Genomic DNA, 19,897 nt, shown 5'->3' on the forward strand with positions numbered 1-19,897 from the left:
AACTGTCCTCTCTTTCCATCAAAAATGGACTGTCACTATCACATGTGTATATACACATGAATAAACGCAAGGATGGCCAGAATAGTAGAACAGAATAGAGAATCCAAACTTATATATGTATACATGTATGTGTATAAATGTATATGTATGTATATATGTGTGTGTGTGTGTGTATATATATATGTATGTATTTTTGAATTTCCGAAAACTTATATATATTGTACATTATTATATTTTTAATATCCTTTCTTTTCCAGTGACCTAATTTGGAAAGGTTTCACTCACTATTTTTCTTCTTGAAGATGTATGTATTCTTGCATAATTTTAAAAAATTATTTTGTAAGTTTCCAGAATGATACAATTGAGATTCAAAATTGTCATCACATTACATTTATGATGTGGAAAGGATTTAATTTTTTAATTTGAAATTTTCCAGTGAATCTTCTTTATTAAGCTTTTTTATTAAACTTTTGATAAAGTTTATAACTTCTTTAGGTCTATATCTTTCTTATTATATTTATAACCAAGTATAGTTTAATCAAGTTTCTACCATTTCCATTTCTGATTAGTTTCTAATATAGAGAAAAGCCATTGGCCTTTATATATTTATGTTATGTAACCATCTTATCAAATTTCTTATTAACTCAAACCATGTTAGTACAATGTCAGGTTTCTTAGGTATGCAACCCTGTAATCTTCAAATAAAGATTTTTCATTTCTTCATTTTCAATATTTAAGACACATATTTAGTTTCTTATTATATTAGTTAGGTTCTCTGTAGAGTGTTGAATTACAATAATGTTACTAACCAAGATCCCTTTTTAGTTTCTGGTTTCATAAGAATGACTTCAGTTTTTCACCATTCAATCTGATGTTTTGGCGACCAATTATTTTTGTTTTTAAGTTTTTTTTTTTTCTATTTATGTTTTACTAAGAGTTTTGGTGCTGAATTCCAGCAAATGCTTGCTCATTATTTACTTATATAATTATACCATTTTAATCATTTAATTTGACATAAAAAAATATGCTGCAGTTGTTAATGATGATCCATCCTCGCATCTCTGAAATTAACCTTATTTGCTCACAGCTTATTTTTCTTTGAGTACACTGTTGGACACAACTTTCTAAGATAATATTTTAATTAAAATATTTGCATCTGAATTCGTTAATGATTTTGGTTTATAATTTCCATTTTGCTCTAGTTTAGGTTTTTCTGTGTGGACTATGCTGACTGCTTAAAAATAAATTGTCTACAGTCTGTAATTATTAGACTAACAGAATTTATGTCTTCCTGATTGTTAGGTAGAACTTCAAGTGTACAACTGTGAGGGCATGGTGACTTTTTAAAAAGTGGACTTCCAGTTTAATTTGGTCAGTTCCATTGCCTTTTTCACCTCTGCTCAAATTTGACAACTTCTATATTCTAGGAAATCACCCATTGTCTTATAATTTCCAAATGTATTTCCATATAATGTGACATATAGTTACTTTTTCTTTTAATCACATTTGCCAAAGGTTTTTGCCTATTTTATTCATTATTTTAAAGATCTAGTTCTTGTTTTGACTTATCCTTCTTTCATCTATTATTTAAAAAAATATTGGCTCCTTAGGATGGCCTGGACTGTAGTGAGGTGAGTGAGGCAGTCTCTTTGGGCACAAAATTTAGGGATGCCAAAATTTAGTAGTCAAGATGAACTTTAGTTGAAGGCATTTTTTAAAAATTGAAAGTTAATACAAAAAGCCCATAATGGATCAAAATTTTACATAGAGACAGCATCAGAGCTACTGAGTTTTCCTTTTGCCTTAGGCTCTGACATCACTCAACACAGCGCTGCTTCTTAGTACATTTATTTTCATGCTTGAAGAGAGCCTTTCAGAGTGTGGAAATTGCAGACTAGTCTATGTTCTCTAGGACTGTGAAACCCCTCTTTAGTCATGTTTGATGAATTGTGTTGTCCTTCTTTTAATGAACATTTATTAAGAATCTTTTGAGAATACTACCGGTGATGTGTAGAAAGATGCCCCGAAAGCTTAACTCTAGAAGAAAGACATATATACCATGTGGAAATTTTAGGTGAGTTAGAGAAAAAATTCAGAGACAAGATTATCTGGCAAATAATATTAAGCTTACAATTTTATTGCTTCTGGAATAATTGCTAAAATCCACCAGGTGGTGGAGTAAAATGAGTTACAGTGAAGTTTAGCTTACATATTTTTCTAGTCAGAGATGTAATTTTACAGAGAAAACCAAATTATATATCCACATTTTTATTAGGCTATTCATGAATTTTCTATTGTATCTTTAATTTTTATAAGTCAGAATATATGTGTTGAAAGATTAAAGATTTTTTTACCACCTTATATTCTTTCAAGTGCAAGGCAGCATATAAACAAACAAAAAAAAGAGTTATAGTTTAAAATAGGTTCAGGAATTCAATTTAAAACAAAAGAAAACAACAACAAAAACAGAGGCAAGCCCTCCTACAAGATGATTATCGTAAGCTGTCGAGTTTTAGCAAAAAGAGAGACACTAATATTGAGCATCTTAGCTAGAGTTATTATTGTAAAAAAGGTTTAAGATTGTTGTAGTCTCTTTCAGACAGCTCTTGTGTGACCTATTTTCTTCTAATGTCTGTGTGAACATTTTCACATCTAATAAAATTTATTGAATGTACAATGTACTTTTCATGCATATTTTTATTTGTTAATAATGACAGCAGTCTTTGTTAAAATATCATAATGATATTTAACATGAACTCAAACCTAGATTCAAATGACTTGCTGTAAGTCACAAAATTAGTCAGTAGTCAAAGCCTCATGAGCCCTCCAAGTCCCAAGTCCTACTGTCCATCATGCTCCTTCACCTATAATGGCATCAGATGATAGAGATGAATTCAGGCAGTTGATTAACAACCTATGTTGACATGACTAGGATCTGCAGAATTCTAAAAAGAAGTAAAAGATTGAATGACTGTCCCTGATAAATTTACAGTCTAATGGAGTTGACAGTACAAGAATAATTATACTTTACTGCCAATAATAAAAAACATAACCAACAAACATTTAACAAATACATAGTCATATGTTACAGACTAAAATGCTGTCCTATCCAAAAACTGAGTGCATATAACTCAATTTACAAGTATCTGAGGGCCTACTAGCTGCAAGATATTATATTAGGTAATAAGTATTTTTTTCTTATTGAGTATATAATCTAATAGAATGACCTAGTTTAATTTGCTAACCCTGGGTTACAAAAAGATAGGTAATAAAGTACATTATTGTATGTCTGAATTAGATTTTTAAAAATAAAAATACAATAATTTAATATTAAATTACAAACATTAAGATGATTACCATTCCCAATAAGTGTTAGCTTTGGGATTTTTCTACTCTTGAAAAGAAATAAGGAAAATGTGGGATGTTATCTTGTTAACTATAGCAAAGCATTTTGTTGCTGTTCTTATTTATTGGAACCCATTCACACGGAAGGATAATTAACCATTTGTTGCGTTGAAAACATTTGCTCCCTCCCCCACCTCTCCAAATCTCACAATTCTTGATTTTTGTGGAGCTGCTGCTTCCTATTTCTACTTCTCCATCACCTCTTCCATCCCCCATTCACAGCTTTTGTCGTCATGCTCTGGCTCTAGGCAGTTTGATCCATCCTCACACTTGGAGTGACTCCTAAAGCAACATTTTAAAACTTGACCTTTCTGAGTCTACCATTTCTAATTACCTTCTAAGCATTTCTTCCTTGATATGCATATTCCACTTTAAACTCAGCCATTGAAATCAAACTCATCACGTTGCCTTCTTAAAACCAGCATCATCTTCTGATGCTTCCATTTTTATTGGTGTAATGAGAGTGCCACGTATGGTTCTTACAGACTGTACTCTGAACAACAGGACATGGCTGAGGGTTGAACAGGAGGTAAAACTACTGTATTCACAAGTAGTGCACTTAGAGGCAGGGCTGTATCAGCCTTAAACCTTTTAACACATCCTCTACTCACAGAGGTTGCCTGGTCACACAAAGGTGGCATAGGTGCTATTGGAGGCCCTAAGAATCACCGCCTTTCTCTTTCAGTCATCTATTTCAAAAACTCATACCCTCTATTCATTCTGGCCTCTTGTAGTCCCCCATATATAATATGTTGCATTCACCCCTTTCTTTTCATGCACACTGCTAGGAACCCAGTGCAGTCTGATTCTGATGCCTCATTCCTGAAAAGTTCAAAAACATTTTCATTGAACTCTCCTCTAAGTCCTTTCTCTGCTCCTGTCTGTCCTTCACCCTCCTACAAAATGCCTTTCCTTAAAGCACAATTTTATCTTGTCACTTGACTGCTAAAAAATCTCATGGGTTCCTTATTCCCTATATTAGTAAAAACAAACTCTTCAGCCTATCACTCTTTGACCAGCCAAGGTCTAAAATATTTGTGATCTCTTGTGCAGTATCTTGCATGTTGTAATCAGCAAATATTTATTTAATTATTAAATTTGAGGTCTCCCACAATATGTTTCCATGCCCACTTCCCACTTAGATCCAACTAGTCCTTGACTTGTATCCATGGCACCATTGTGTGAATTAGTTGATATTTATAGAACCAGTCCCCAAGTATCCTGTTGCCGATTCATCCACCTGGGGCATCATTCTTGCCCAATCTCACCAACGTCCATTTCTGGACCTCCTGTCTATAGGCTTTCCTTGGCCTGTCTCTGTTCTTGTTCCTTTATTATGGCTCACTTTTCATTTTATTTTCTTGTCTTAAAGTCACCCTTGGTTTGTTCCTTCCACTAGACGTTAAGATAGTGAGGCTAACAAGTTGTTTCGTTTTGTTTTGTTTTACTTTTCTTGAAGCCCAAGCACAATGAGGAAGATGTAGATATTTTATAAAGTTTGTAAATTGACTCATTCTTGTTTTATCGATTCCTGGATGCCTAAGAAGATACATATTCCAGACCTTTGTCCTCCATAAAAAATGCAGAATACTCAAGCAAAGATAGGACTCATGCTCCTTTCCTTTCTGAGTTTTCCAGATCCTCTGTCTGTATCTGTTCTCTCTGTGTCTCTCTGTTTATATGTTCTCTCTATGTCTCTCTGTCTAAACTCTGTTCTTCCTCTTGGTTCATGTTTGATTTCCATCCTGTGGTAAGCCAACGGCCCACTTGAATGGTCCACTTCTGGGTTCCTTGGACCTGGGCTGCCTGAATCATCTTGGTGATTATGAGGGGACCCTCAGAGGAACAGTTGTACCCCCAAATTAAGTCTGCACAGCACCGCTTATTTGACCTTTTAGGATCAGTAAGTTCCTCCTCTGGGAAACAGAGTTGGTTTAATGCCAATGTAATTTTTGCCTCTGTGCTTCTCTGAATAACTGGTCTATTCACTGGGGAAAAGAAAACCTGGGAGAACTGATATGGGGACCTGTTCTCACTTCCTATTCTCTTTGTGCTCTAAATTTCTTTAGCTGGCCCTGAACTTAGTCTCATTTTAATCATAAGACTCTGGTTCAGCTCTTGGACAATTTTTCTTAAGCCTGTTAGCTAGAATAAGAGACTGATTCACTTAGCTCCAAAGACAAAGGACACTTGCTCCTTCCCACCAGAAGGTGTTCTTAGATGACTCAGAACTGAGGGAAGTGTCAGTCCCATAGAGGATATCTCCCCCATGATAATTCATTTTTGGCTTGCCTGGGATGCACACGTAAAACTGATCATCCAGTGCTCTGAGCCCCACAGTGGTTTTAGACTGTCACTGGGAGAAACCAAGACACATATGAGGGGAAGATCAGTCCTTTGGTGACTCTCTGGGAAGTTCTCGCCATAAGCAGCACATTCAATCCACCAAATGCTTTCCCTACAATAGAGTTTCAGCTTCTAACCCTTTTTCTTTCTTTTCCAGTGCTGGGTAGATGTGTCCTCATGGCAGTTCTGGAATGTTGGTATTGTGTTGAGGATTGGTGGCCAATCCTGTTGACCAAAACTCTTAGAATAAAGAAGTGGCCCTGCTACCCCTGGTTGCACTGGGTTTTCAGCTTATCTGGGTGAGGCATGTGGCAGGCTGGTCACTGCTGGGTGGTTATCTCCTTGTTGGATTGCCTAGAAACATGTAACCTGCCATAGGAAAAAATAGAAAATTTGAACAGACCAATTACCAGCAATAAAATTGAATAAGTAATCAATAAACAGTAGTCCAGGACCAGATAGATGGCTTCACAGGCAAATTTTACCAAACATTTAAAGAAGTGTTAACACCTATTTTTCTCAAACTGTACCAAAAGAATACAAGAGGAAGGAAAACTTCCAAATTCATTCTCTGAGGCCCGAATCACTCTGATACCAAAACCAGATAAAGGCACCACCAAAAAAAAAAAAAGAGAACTGCAGACCACTATCGCTCATGAATAAAGATGCAAAGATCCTTAAAAAATATTAGCAGACCGAATCCAATAATACATTAAAAAATCATACACCACAATCAAGTGGGATTTATTCCCAGGATGCAAGTGTGTTTCAATATTCATAAAACAATCAACGTGATACATCACATCAATAAGAGAACGGATAAAAACCATATGATCATTTCAATAGATGCAGAAAAAGTATTTGACAAAGTACAATATCTATTCCTACTTCAACAAAGTAAGTCTAGAGGGAACATACCTCAACATAATAAAGGCCTTATATGAAAAACCCGCAGCCAATATCATAGTCAATGGTGAAAACTGAGAGCTTTTCCCCTAAGGTCAGGAACAAGACAAGGATGTTCACTCACCACTTTTATTCAACATAGTATTGGAAGTCCTAGTCACAGCAATTAGACAACATAAAGAAATAAAACACATCCAAATTAGTAAGGAAGAAGTAAAACCCACTATTTTCAGATGATGTGATACTATATATAGAGAAAGTCTGAAAGACACCACCAAAAAGTTATAAGAACTGATAAATGAATTCAGTCAAGTCACAGGATACAAAATCAATGTGCAGAAATCTGTTGCATTCCTGTGCATTAATAATGAAGCAGTGGGAAGTGAAATTAAGAAAGCAATCCCATATACAATTTTACCAAAAACAATAAAATATCTAGGAATAAACTTAACCAAAGAGGTGAAAGACCTATACTCCGAATGTTATAACACACTAATAAAAGATGACACAAAAAAATGGAAAGACCTTCCATACTCATGGATTGGAAGAACAACAATGTTAAAATGTATGTAATACCCAAAAAATCTACAGATTTAATGCAATCCCTATCAAAATACCAACAGCATTTTTTATAGAACTAGAATAAACAATCTTAAAATTTGTATGGAACCACAAAAGATTTCAAATAAAGCAATCTTGAAAGAGAAAAAACTGGAGGTATCACAATTGCAGGTTTCAAGTTATATTACAAAGCAGTGGTACTTGAAAACAGTATAGTACTGGCATACCATAGACACATAGATCAATGGAATTAGAACAGAAAACCCAGAAACAAATCCACAATTGTATGGCCAATTAATCTTCAACAAAGGAGGAATGAATGTACAATGGGAAAAAGACGGTCTCTTCAACAAATGGTGTTGGAAAACTGGACAGCCACATGCAAGAGAGTGAAACTGGACCACTTTCACCATACACAAAAATAAACTGAAAATAGATTAAAGATCTAAATATGACACCTGAAACCATAAGAATCCTTGAAGAGAGCACAGGAAGTCATCTCTCTGACATTGGCCATACCAACATTTTTCTAAATATATGTCCTGAGGCAAGAAAAATAAAAGCAAAAATGAACTATTAGGACTACGTCAAAATAAAGTTTCTGCACAACAAATGAAACAATCAACAAAACTAACTGAAACTAAAAGGCAAAATACTAATGGGAGAAGATGTTTGCAAATGACATCTGATGAAAGGTTAGTATCTAAAATATATAAAGAACTGATACAACTCAATACCCCCAAAGCAAATAATCCCATTAAAAACAGGCAGAAGACATGAACAGACATTTCTCCAAAGAAAACATCCAGATGGCCAACTGACACATGAAAGGATGCTCAACATCACTCATCATCAGGGAAATGCAAATCAAAACTACAATGAGATACCACCTCAAAATGGCTAAAATCAAAAATATAAGAAATAACAAGTGGTGAGAATGTAGAGAAAAAGGAACCCTCATGCACTATCTGGAGGAATGTAAACTGGTGCAGCCACTGGAACACAGTATGGAGGTCCCTGAAAAAATTAAAAATATATCTACCCTATGATCCAGTAATTGCACTGCAGGGTATTTATCCAAAAAATACAAAAACACTAATTCACAGGGATACGTGCACCCCTATGTTTATTGCAGCATTACTTATGATAGCCATAAATATCATATTTATGATAGCCAAACTATCATAAAGAAGTTTGTTAACTGAAAGCCATCACCCAGTTTTAAATATGTGTAAAAGACAAATTAACTAGAAATTCAACTTTTCAGAAGAGAGGTACCATTACTTGAAAACAGAGGAGAAAAATGATTATCTGGAAGACTGTCATATTTAAATTTTATTTCTTATTGCAACTAGAACACAGAACAAATTTTCATATCATTGGATTAATATGTAGAACATGTTGATTGAAATAACTCATTCCACCTTTTTTTGTTGTTGTTGTTGGTAGAGAGATGCTGAATTCCAGGAGCATGAAAAGATTCTGTCTCCAGATTTTCTTTCAGCTGCTCAAATCACTGAAATGCTAACAGAAGACATAAATGGAGTTCAACAGTAAGCACTTCAATATTACAACGAAATCTAGAACAGTTCTAGTTCTGCATCTATAAATGGCCATGAAATGCTATTAGAAATTTTAAACTTTTTAAAAAAGAGTTATTGTATCAGGCAAATATATATACTCTGGAGATTATGTGTATATATAATTATATATATCTCCATCCAGAGTCTGGGACATGAAAATTCTCAAACAACTGACTTTTTACACTGCTCAGCTATCTTCTTTGTGGGAGAAATGTGTTTCAGATCAATGTGTTAATGTTAAGAGAGAGTAAGGATTTATTGTTAAAAGCAGCCTTTAACATATGCTGTCTTCTGCTTCTTTTCTTTTTCATTCATAAAACTTTCAATATGCACAATAACCTTTAGGTCTTCTGTCTCATTGTGACAAGGATAAGTTGTACTTTTTGTAATATTAATAATTAATACATTTTAATATTTTGGAAATCCTGAGTATTAAGCCATCTACCTGGGATTTTTATGATATGAAGCTATACTAAATACTCTGATTTCATATATTTTGCCTAAAAATGTGAGTAAAACTGAATTTATGGGCAACAATTCTAGTGTATGTACATCTCATTCTTAAGGCCATTGATTTCTACAGCAAATTATTTACTTAGAATTCTAGTTAGATATATCTAACACACAAGTTCCTAAAACGTGTTTTGAATAATCAGTCATTTCAAAAGTTATGTTGCTCTAATAATGGAAACCTCATTGACTATAATGTGTAGAGAGTGGGAATGATGTGATGTTCTGGATTATAATGTCTCATAAGATTTCTGTAGGCCTGTCGTCCGGATGTTAGGGTATTGTGGACCATAATGGACAAACAGAAAATGATCCTGTCAGTGTCTGTCATTTGCAGATCTTACAAATATTGTGAAATAGAGGTGATTTACTACTGAGAAGAAAATATGACAGATGTACTGGCTGGAAGAGAAATTTGAGAAGAGAAGGCATATTAAGAGCAGGCAAATGACACTGACAGGCCTTTTCCCACGATGCTCTTTACCTTCAGGGCCTGCAAATCCTGCTAGAAATCCTGGTGACCTGTGATTTGGCCATACTGCTTGCTATCTATATCTTTATAAGTATTAGTCAGTCAATTAAAAAATTTCACAGATATTTAAACAAGTATCTCATGATGATTTTACCATTTTTAAAGAAATGAATACCCATTGGGAATTTTGGTTTTTAGTGTGAGAATTGATTAGTAAACTGCATTCATTGTAATGGTATCCCTGATTATTTGTGCTTAGTAAATAAAATATTATTTTCCATTTCTAGGTAATCTCAAATGTTGGTCATTGAAATGCAAAACATAGGTTATTTAATACTGGGCAAAATAATATGATGCAAATGACAGATATTTAATATATTTTACAATTTATTTGTATTAAATATTAAAGATGTTTTATTAAATGCAATTAATATTAAATAAAAGGCATTGCAAACAAATTGTTTTTAGACTCATTTCTTACCAAATTTTAAGTTTTACTGCATCGCATACCTTGTATGACAATCTTTTTTTTTCCACTTATTGGCTCTGTTTGTTGTTAAATATTTAAATTTTAAAGGTATTTTCAGTCTTTAAGAGGTGACTTCTAGGATAAAAGAAATGATACAGAGGGTGATACAGAAGTTAGCAGTGTAGAAGCAACGAGGTTCAATGCAGGTTGACCTTTTAGACTTTCTCATGAATAGAATTCACCTGAAGTAATCTCATATTTTAGGATATCAGTTTTGGATAAATGACAGTGTTATGTCAGGAGCCATTTCTTCGCAAAGTAATTTTCTTGAGGTTCTTTGTGTGATTTTTAGAACAGTAATCCTGAAATATTTGCAATCAATCATTCATTTCTATTTAAAATAGCATTATTATAAATGGGGATTACATACCTTTCAAAATGACAGAAATATAATTTAGGTATCCTGTCACCAAGTGACAGAAGTATGCCAAAATCATACAGTCTACAAAGCTATAAACCTATTTAAATAAATTACAGGAAATCAGCACATTTCCTTAGCTTTTAAAATTAAAAATTGTGTTTCATGAAAGCAGCCAACCAAATGAAACATTATAGTATCATTAAAACATATTTCTAGAGTACACTTCAAGTGAAGTTAAATGTCTGCATACATTTCTCATGATCTCCTATTATCAATCATTCATGCTTTTAATGTAACCCTGATTTTTTACAGATCCGCCCAAATCCTTTTTGAAAAAAAGGATAAGGACTAAATTGAAAACAACTATTTGAACACAGAAATAACCCTGAAAGATCTTTTAACAACCTTTCCATAACTGGGCCTTCATGCGCTGTGCAGCTCCTGCCTTAAGGCTTATTTCTGCATGTCATCATATTTAAAAAATAAGATGCACTCCAATTTCAAGAGCATGTAGGAATAATGTAATGCTTTCACTGGAATTCTTGGTGAGACAAAGTTGATAGTTACATCACCTATCACTATAGCACAATTTCCTAGATCCCTGTGAAGCATCTTTCTCTTTTCCTGTAGTCTCTAATGCCACAACAATAGCCATCTCTCCCCTCTCCCATGTCCCGTCTCTTCTTATCCCCAGAGGAAAAACTTACAAGTTTGCCAGTAAAATGCGTGGAAGCTTTGCATTCAGACTGTGGCAGCATCTTGCTCCAAGTGCTTCCCTGCATAATCTCCTTTGGGGTGAAATGACTGAACAAAGAATAGAAATGGTTAATATTCGGCCCTGCAATTCAAGTTGAAGGTTAAGATTCAAATGGTACTAGGGGAAGTGGTGGCAGGGGGATGAGGGAGAGCAAAGATACAGGGATGCCAAAGAAGTTTCACTAAGATATTCTTAGACAAATAGTTGCCTTCATTTACATACAGTAAAACACTGAAAAAATGAAAATGAAAGGCAAGGAGCACATGTAACTATTTAGGTCAAATATTTAATATTTAAAAAACGTATGGAGATGGCAGATGAAGAGTGCAGTTAGAAGGAAGACTAACTGTTGGGAACAGAAGACAATGTTATGTATATGTAAAATATACATAACAGAACTTTCAAAGATAGATTGAGTCCAGAGTTGATTGATGCAAGGCCTCAGTGGTATCATCAAGAAATGAGTATAATTTGGGGACTGATTTTTCTTATGATTATAAGATGGGTACCAGTAGTGGTCAAATGTATTTATTTACTTTTTTGTATTTCTTTTTTTTTAATTTTTTTTTCAACGTTTATTTTATTTTTGGAACAGAGAGAGACAGAGCATGAACGGGGGAGGGGCAGAGAGAGAGGGAGACACAGAATCAGAAACAGGCTCCAGTCTCCGAGCCATCAGCCCAGAGCCTGACGCGGGGCTCGAACTCACGGACCGCGAGATCGTGACCTGGCTGAAGTCGGACGCTTAACCGACTGCGCCACCCAGGCGCCCCATTTTTTTGTATTTCTGTTCCACAGAAGAAAGTAAACCTCATCCTTAGTTATGAATTCAAACACTTATGAGAGTGTTCACCATACACCAATAGTTACTATAGGGAATACATATACGGAATGCCATTTTATGGCATGATGGGATGGGGGTGAGAGTATCACAATTGGTTTAGAAGAGTCAGAACTCATTTTTGGCATTGAGGTCTACTTTGATACCACTATAGATGAGATGGATGTTAGAGAGTTAAACACAACACCAGCTTCATTTGTTCCCAAACTTGTTTAATCCTGCTGTATTTATCATTCTGATCATAAAATCTATTTCAATATTATTAATAATAAAGACTTCCTGTTTGTGAAAATGGCAGTATAAAGTTGTCACACACCCACATATGCTCCCTCAGAAATCTATTAAGCAATGAGAAAATACCAATCACTTCTTTGTCCAAACAAGGGGAATGCTATAAATCCAAACTACAAAATGTGAGGATGATTGTCAGAAGCATTATAGATCAAGCAGGAGTGGAGGAGAAAGAGCAAGAAGGATATACATAGTTAAAGATCTTAGAATGAGCTTTAAAAAAGATAAGTATTCTCCTAGATCAGAAGAAAAACCTGAAGTGCCATTTCAAGAACCCTTGTATGCAACATCAGGATGAGGAGGCCACACTTGGAACAGATAATTACCATATTTACAAGAAATAGATTGTTTATGTGATGGTAATGAATACCTATCCTACTTTATTCTTTTCTTTTAACACACTATTTGAAAAAAGAGTAATAACCTGGAATAATTGGAACAAACTTATTTTGTAGCTTGTCATTTGGGCAGGTTTGAGTACAAAAGAAAGAATATGCATACAATGACATTTAAAAAATAATTGAAGAGGGGTGCCTGGGTGGCTCAGTCGGTTGAGCATCCGACTTCAGCTCAGGTCACGATCTCACAGTCTGTGAGTTCGAGCTCTGCATCACGCTCTGTGCTGACAGCTCAGAGCCTGGAGCCTGCCTCAGATTCTGTGTCTTCCTCTCTCTGCCCCTCCCCCGTTCATGCTCTGTGTCTCTCTCTGTCAAACATAAATATTTAAAAAAAAATTTTAAATAATTGAAGAGTAAGGGGTAAAAAACCTGGCAGGCAAAGAAAATACAACCAAATGAACATAGCCATGAGTACATAAAATATACTGTCAAATATTTATCATGAACTAAAAAGAAACTTATGAAACAATCACAACAAGAGCATAAAACAGAGATACAAAAACTCAAGGAAGAGACAACAAGAGATAAAAGGTGATAAAACATGTAAAACAGCAAAGAATAGAAAACACAGTTCTTATAGAGGTGAGATGTATTAGCAGCCCAAGGGTTTGAAACTGCTGAAAACACTAAGGAACTGTATTGAGAAAGATACATAAATGAAAAGGCAATGATTTGAAAAAATTTTTGAAGGTTAACAGAAATTATAGCTATAGGCAAAATAAGTAAAATAGACATAATTGGAATTGTTTAAAAAAGAAAACAGAACAGGGGTGCCTGGGTGGCTAGTCAGTTAAGTGTCTGATTCTTGGTTTCAGCTCAGGTCATGATCTCACGGTTCCTGAGTTCAAGACCCACTTCAGGCTCCTGCCCTGACAGCTGCGGAGACTGCTTGGGATTCTCTCTTTGCCCTTCCCCCATTTGCTCATTCTCTCTCTCTCCCAAAATTAAGTAAATACAGTTTACTTACTGTATTACACAATACAGTTCCAGAACATTGTCAGAAATAAATTTGATCATATAAATGGAAAAAGGAATTGAATTTTGGAGAAAAAAAAATGCTAGTAAAGTTACTATACTTGGAAGATGGAAGGGGAAGAAGAGGAAGAAGGTGAAGAGAACAATGAGAAGAATAGAAGAAGTGGAGGAAGAAGCCCAAAAAGAGTGCTCATGCTTGTTCTCTTCATCTCTTTCTTTTCTTACCTCTCTTGTTTCCTTTTTTGTTGTTGTTTTTTCTGTTTCCCTTTTGAATGTCATTTTAGACTTAGGATTTTGACATAACTTAGGGATATTTTTAGATTCAGGGCGTTATATAATTTTAATTCAAGAAAAATATCTGCATTTTTAAAACGTAGAAGAGGAAATGTTCACTAATCTGATTTTAATGTCTGGATTTTTCTTTTCGTTACAGAAAACTGAAAAAGTTTTTGAATTTCAAAAACCTTCAAACCTGTTTAAAGGAAGCCATTCTACTAGATTATTATGTATCTGGATTTTTGTGGGCTAAAGGAATGGACTTTTCTGTTACTCAATATTCAAAATTTATGACTTTACTAGATATGTTACTTCATAATCTTAGAAGTAAGTACATTGTTTTTTCTTTTAAGAAAACATTTAGTCCACTGTCTAAATGAATGTTCTTACACAAAAGTTCCTAATTTTATTGTAATTCCTTTAATGAAAATTATGTGTTTTTTTTCCCCAGGTAGATCAAAGATCTGGTTCATACCTTCATTAAGTTGTAAAATTTCAAGTAGTGTTAAATAATGCTAAAGTTCTCTTAACTTGCCAAAGATATGTTAACTTCATTTAAAAATCGTGTCAATGCCATCTATCCCCAAAATGTCAAGTAGTTCACATTTATTTAGGTATTTTTTAATTATTTGAGATGTTTCATTTCATCTAACCTACAAGTATTACTAGATATCTCAGAATGATTAATGAGAGGAGGTAACTTTAGTCAATATCTAAACCCCATTAAATGGACATTACTCACATTCACTTAGATTTTGTGACTTTTTTCTTATATAACTTATATATAAGTTTTTTCTTATATATTTCTATATTTTCTATAGAATGAGTTACTATAGGAAATTCGGATCTTCCTTAGAGCCCTTTTAAATATGATAAATTTTATTTCAGAATAAATAGGATTGCTTCTTGGAAGGAAGAAAAGAAGGAAATCTATCACTGATATATTGCCAACTCTGTGTGCTAGGCACTATGTTTGGTTCTAATCTTTAACATGCATTATTGAATCTCAGAGCAACTCCCACATGGGAGGTATTATAACCACTATCTCAGAGCTGAGCAAGTAGTCCACAGAGCAGGGTTGCAAGCTGTGAAGTGGGAGAACTAGAACTTGAATCTCCCAGTATATAATGAAAAGGCCATGAGCACTATAAACATAAAGGTATTTGTGTCTCAACTGAAAGACATGCTAATGTCAGTTGATAGCTCCTTCCTTCCTCCCTTCCTTTCTTCTTTCCTTCCTTCCTTCCTTCCTTCCTTCCTTCCTTCCTTCCTTCCTTTTTTAAAACTTTTCTTTTCTTTTTGGTCGTTTGCTTGTTTTTAGTTCTTTTTTTTTAAATTCGGCAGGTAGAAGACCTTGCTCCTCCTAAAGAATTGTCACCATCACTGTGGCAAAATATATAGATGCCTTATTGTGGTCACATTTTGTGTATCAGTTTCTAGGAGGAGAAATTTTAAGTGAATTAGCAAAACTAATAGAGAAGCCACTCATGCCTTATGCACGCTTCCTGCTTTTAGTCAACCTTACAAGGGAAGAGTTAGTAGTTCTTGTATGTGAGAAAAAGAAAACACTATTTTTCTTCTCTGCAAGTGGGGGAATTTTATCTTTGCTTATACATAAGTATATAGTGCTACGTTACAGATAAATAATAGTACCAACAGGAGAAAAAATAATTATACTTGATAATGAAAAAAATTGTATGATATTAACTGGTCAGACTAAGGCTATTTTTTTTCCCTCTCATGAACAAAGATCAAATATTTATAGAATCTTTGAGTACTATGTATCTCTAAACAATAATTTTTCAATACCATTGCCAGAATCGCTTGGCAAACAAGGAACCGTGTAAATCTCAACTTGCATGGAATATAAGAAATAGGTGCCGACAATAAGATGAAATGGATATTGAGATTATATGTTTAAGACTTCAAAACAGGTATTATAAAAGTGCTTAAGTGAACAATCATGAACATCCTTGAAATAAGTGTTAAAAAGAATCATGAAAGAAATAGAAGGTATAAAGAAGAAACAAATGGAAATTTTAGAATGAAATTATATAATAACCAAAATCAAAATCTCATTAGGTAGAAAGAATATAATGGAGAGAAGACAAAGGAAAAATTAGTGTACTTGAATATGAAGTGATAACAATTATCCAGTCTGAATAATACAGAGGAAAAACGATTGGCAAACAAATGAAGAAAACCTCAGAGACTTGTGGGACAACCAAAGTTCTAATATCCATATTGTTAGAGTCCCAAAAGGACCAGAGAAAGAGGATGTTGCTAAACAAACATTTGAAGAAATAATGGCTGAAAACTTCCCAAATTTGGCAAAAGGCATAAGCTCATAAATTCAAGAGACTGACTGGACTACAAACAGGCTAACCCAAAAGAAAAACACCATCAACCAACTGGGTCTAATTGACATTTATAGAACAGTCTACCCCCAAACAGCAGAATAATCATTGTTTTCAAATGCACATAGAATATTCACCAAGGCAGACCATATCCTGGGCCATACAACAACTTTGCATTTAAAATAATTGAAATTATACAAATATGTTCTCTGATCATAATGGTATTAAACAAGAAATTATTAACAGAAATATATCAGGAAAGCTTCAAACATATCAAACAATGCAATTCTAAATAGTATGCAGGTCATATATCTTGACAGATGTTAGAAAAGACTTTTAAGTAAGTAAAAATAAAATGTATGAAAATTTATGTGGCAGAGCTGAGTCCATGAGAAGAGGGACGTTTGTAGTATATATTTATAATATAATGCTTATAAAACAAGTCTAAAATTAACAATCTAAACTTAGACCTTAAAAGGCAGTTTTAAAAAATAAGCCGAAATCAAGCAGAAAAGAAAGACATAATAAAGAACAGAAATCAATGAAATTGTAAAAAAAAAAAAAAATAGACAAAAATCAATGAAACCAAAATCTGGATATTTGAAAACATCAATAAAATTGCTAAACATGAAGAAAAACTTGTCTCAGAAAAAAAAAGAGATAGAAGGCACAGATCATTACCATGTATTAAAAAAGGGGGATATCACTACAGACTCTGCCGACATTAACAGGATATTAGGAGAATACTACTTATGTACATAAATTAGAAAACAAAGAGGAAATGAACCAAGTCCCCCAAAACCGCAAGCCAGCAAAACTTGCGCAAGATGAAACTTATGACATGATAGTCTTAGAACTATTTAAGACATTGAATTATTTGTTGCTCAAAACTTCTAGTAAAAAATCTGCAGGCCCAGATATTTTCACTGGAAAGTTCTATCAAGCATTTAATGAATAAATGCCACCAATTGTACATAATCTCTTCTAGAAATAATAGAGAAAGGGTTCTTCCTAACTCATTTTATGGGGCTAGAGTTATCTTCATACCAAAACCTGACAAAGATAGTATGAAAAAAAAAGAGAGGGAAAAAAGGAGGCAACAACAGCAAGAGGAGGAGGAGGAGGAGGAGGAGGAGGAGGAGGAGGAAGGGGAGGAGAAATTACAGACCAATATCCTTCATGAACATGCACAAAACATTTTTTCAACAAAATATTATCAAAATGAATCAAGCAACATATAAAAAAAATAACACAACCTATTGGGGTTTATCCCAGAAATTCACTGGTGGTTCAATATTTGAAAATTTCATCAATGTAAATGATAAAAAGAGGATGAGCTACATGGGATGATATAAATAGATACAGAGAAAACATTTGGCTGAACACAACATCCATTCATTATTTTACAAATGTCAGAGAACTAAGACAAGAAATGATACTTTTCAACATCATAAATGACATCTACAAAATACCTAAACCTATCATTATAGTTAGTGGTAAAAGACCAAGTTCTTTCCCCATAAGATCAGGATCAAGACAAGAATGTCTACTCTTAGCACTCCTATTCAACATAGGACGGAATTCTTAGCAATCAGTGCAATAGAGTAGAACAATAAAATACATGCAGATTGGGAAGGAAGAAATAAAACAGTCCCTGTTCTCAGATGAAAGGATTGTCTATATAAAAAATACACAGAATAAAAAAAAAATCCTAGAACTAATAAGTTAAGCAAGTTTGCAGGAATAAGGTCAAAATACAAAAAGTCAATTGTATTTCAGTGTATTAGCCATATACATTGTATATCAAAATTTTAGTAAATAGTATTATTCACAATAGCTCAAAAAATAAAAGAAATACTTAAGTATAAATCTAACAAAAATGTACAAGATCTGTATGCTATAAACTACAAAATGATGATCAAAGAAAAGAAAACCCAAATAAATGGAAAACATACAGTGTTGTTGGATTAGAAGTTTCTACATGGTAACGATGTCACTTCTTCCCAAATCGATCTGTACATTTAATGCAGTATCAATCCAAATCCCAGCAGGATTTTTTTCTAGATATACCAAGCTGATTTTTAAATTTACATGGAATGGCTAAGGACTCAGAATAGCTAAAGCACCTTTGAAAAATAAGCATAAAGCTGCATAAATCATACTACCCAATTTTAAGACTTATTGTAAAGTTAAAAAAATAAAGTCAATGTTGAATTAGTGAAGACGACACACAGAAGGAACAGAAGACAGAATGCCGAAATACACTGACACAAAAAAGGTCATCTGATTTTTTTGGTAAATATGCAAAAGCAACTCAACTGAACAGGGCAATCTTTTCAACAAATATTGGAACACCTATGCTAAAAAAAAAAAATACACATCAGCCTAAACCCTTTACTTGATACACTTAGCTCTAATTGGATTTTTTGGAAAAAAATTCGAAGAAAATATTCATGGCCTGGTGTTTTACAGAGTTCTTACCCATGACCCCCAAAACATGACCCATACAGGAAAAAACTGATAAATTAGATTTCACCAAATTTTAAATCTTTTCTTTTATTAAAGCCACTCTTAAAGGAAGGAAAAGCTACAGAGAGAAAAAAATCTGCAAATCAGGTATTTGACAAAAGACTTGTTTCTATAACATGTAAAGAACTCTCAAAACAACAATAAGAAAACAATCCTATTAAAAATAGGCAAAGCTGTCAAAACCCATAAGTCCTGTCAACCATGAGGAAAACACTGGACAAACCCAAACTGAGGAACATTGTACAAACTATCTGACCAGTACTCCTCAAACTAATAAGGCTATTGAAAAAAAGAAAAGATTGAGAAATTATCACTCTAGGGAAACCTCAGGAGACATGACTCCAAAATGTAATGTGGTATCCTAGATGGGCTCTTCAAACAGAAAAAGAACATTAAGTAAAAGTTAAGGAAATCTAATAATAATTTTAAAAATATATACTTATGTATAAAAACAAAGATTTAATGGAAGAAAAAAATATATGCTCTAACAAAAAAGACAAACTTTTTAAGAATAAACTTTAAAAAGAAATGTACAAGTTCTATATGAAAAAAACTTCAGAGAACTTTTAAAGGTCACAAGGAAGTTTTCAACATTTGGAAGAACTTGACAATATTCATGGAAATACTCCACATAAAAAAAAAATGCTAAATCTCACTAAGTTAATGTATAATAATAGTATCGCAATAAAATTACCAAGTTTTTTGTTGATGTTTTATCCTAGAGGTGGCTTCCTAGGCAAGGTAATTCTAACAAAAATATAGAAAATAAGCAAATACAAATTGTCTTTAAAAAATGTAGG

General features: G+C 33.7%; 1 protein-coding gene across 1 annotated transcript in view; it reads left to right on the forward strand.

The window, feature by feature from the left end:
* CABCOCO1 (ciliary associated calcium binding coiled-coil 1) overlaps window positions 1-19,897 on the forward strand; it is a 126,042-nt gene that overhangs the window by 3,596 nt on the left and 102,549 nt on the right. Inside the window, exons 2-3 of the mRNA XM_040485128.1 lie at window positions 8,668-8,771; window positions 14,369-14,538. Coding sequence (XP_040341062.1) covers window positions 8,668-8,771; window positions 14,369-14,538 — 274 coding nt within the window. The remainder of the gene's footprint in view (window positions 1-8,667; window positions 8,772-14,368; window positions 14,539-19,897) is intronic.

Source organism: Herpailurus yagouaroundi, unplaced genomic scaffold (assembly GCF_014898765.1).
Source record: "Herpailurus yagouaroundi ecotype Mexico unplaced genomic scaffold, PumYag 163, whole genome shotgun sequence".
NCBI classification, from domain to species: domain Eukaryota; kingdom Metazoa; phylum Chordata; class Mammalia; order Carnivora; family Felidae; genus Herpailurus; species Herpailurus yagouaroundi.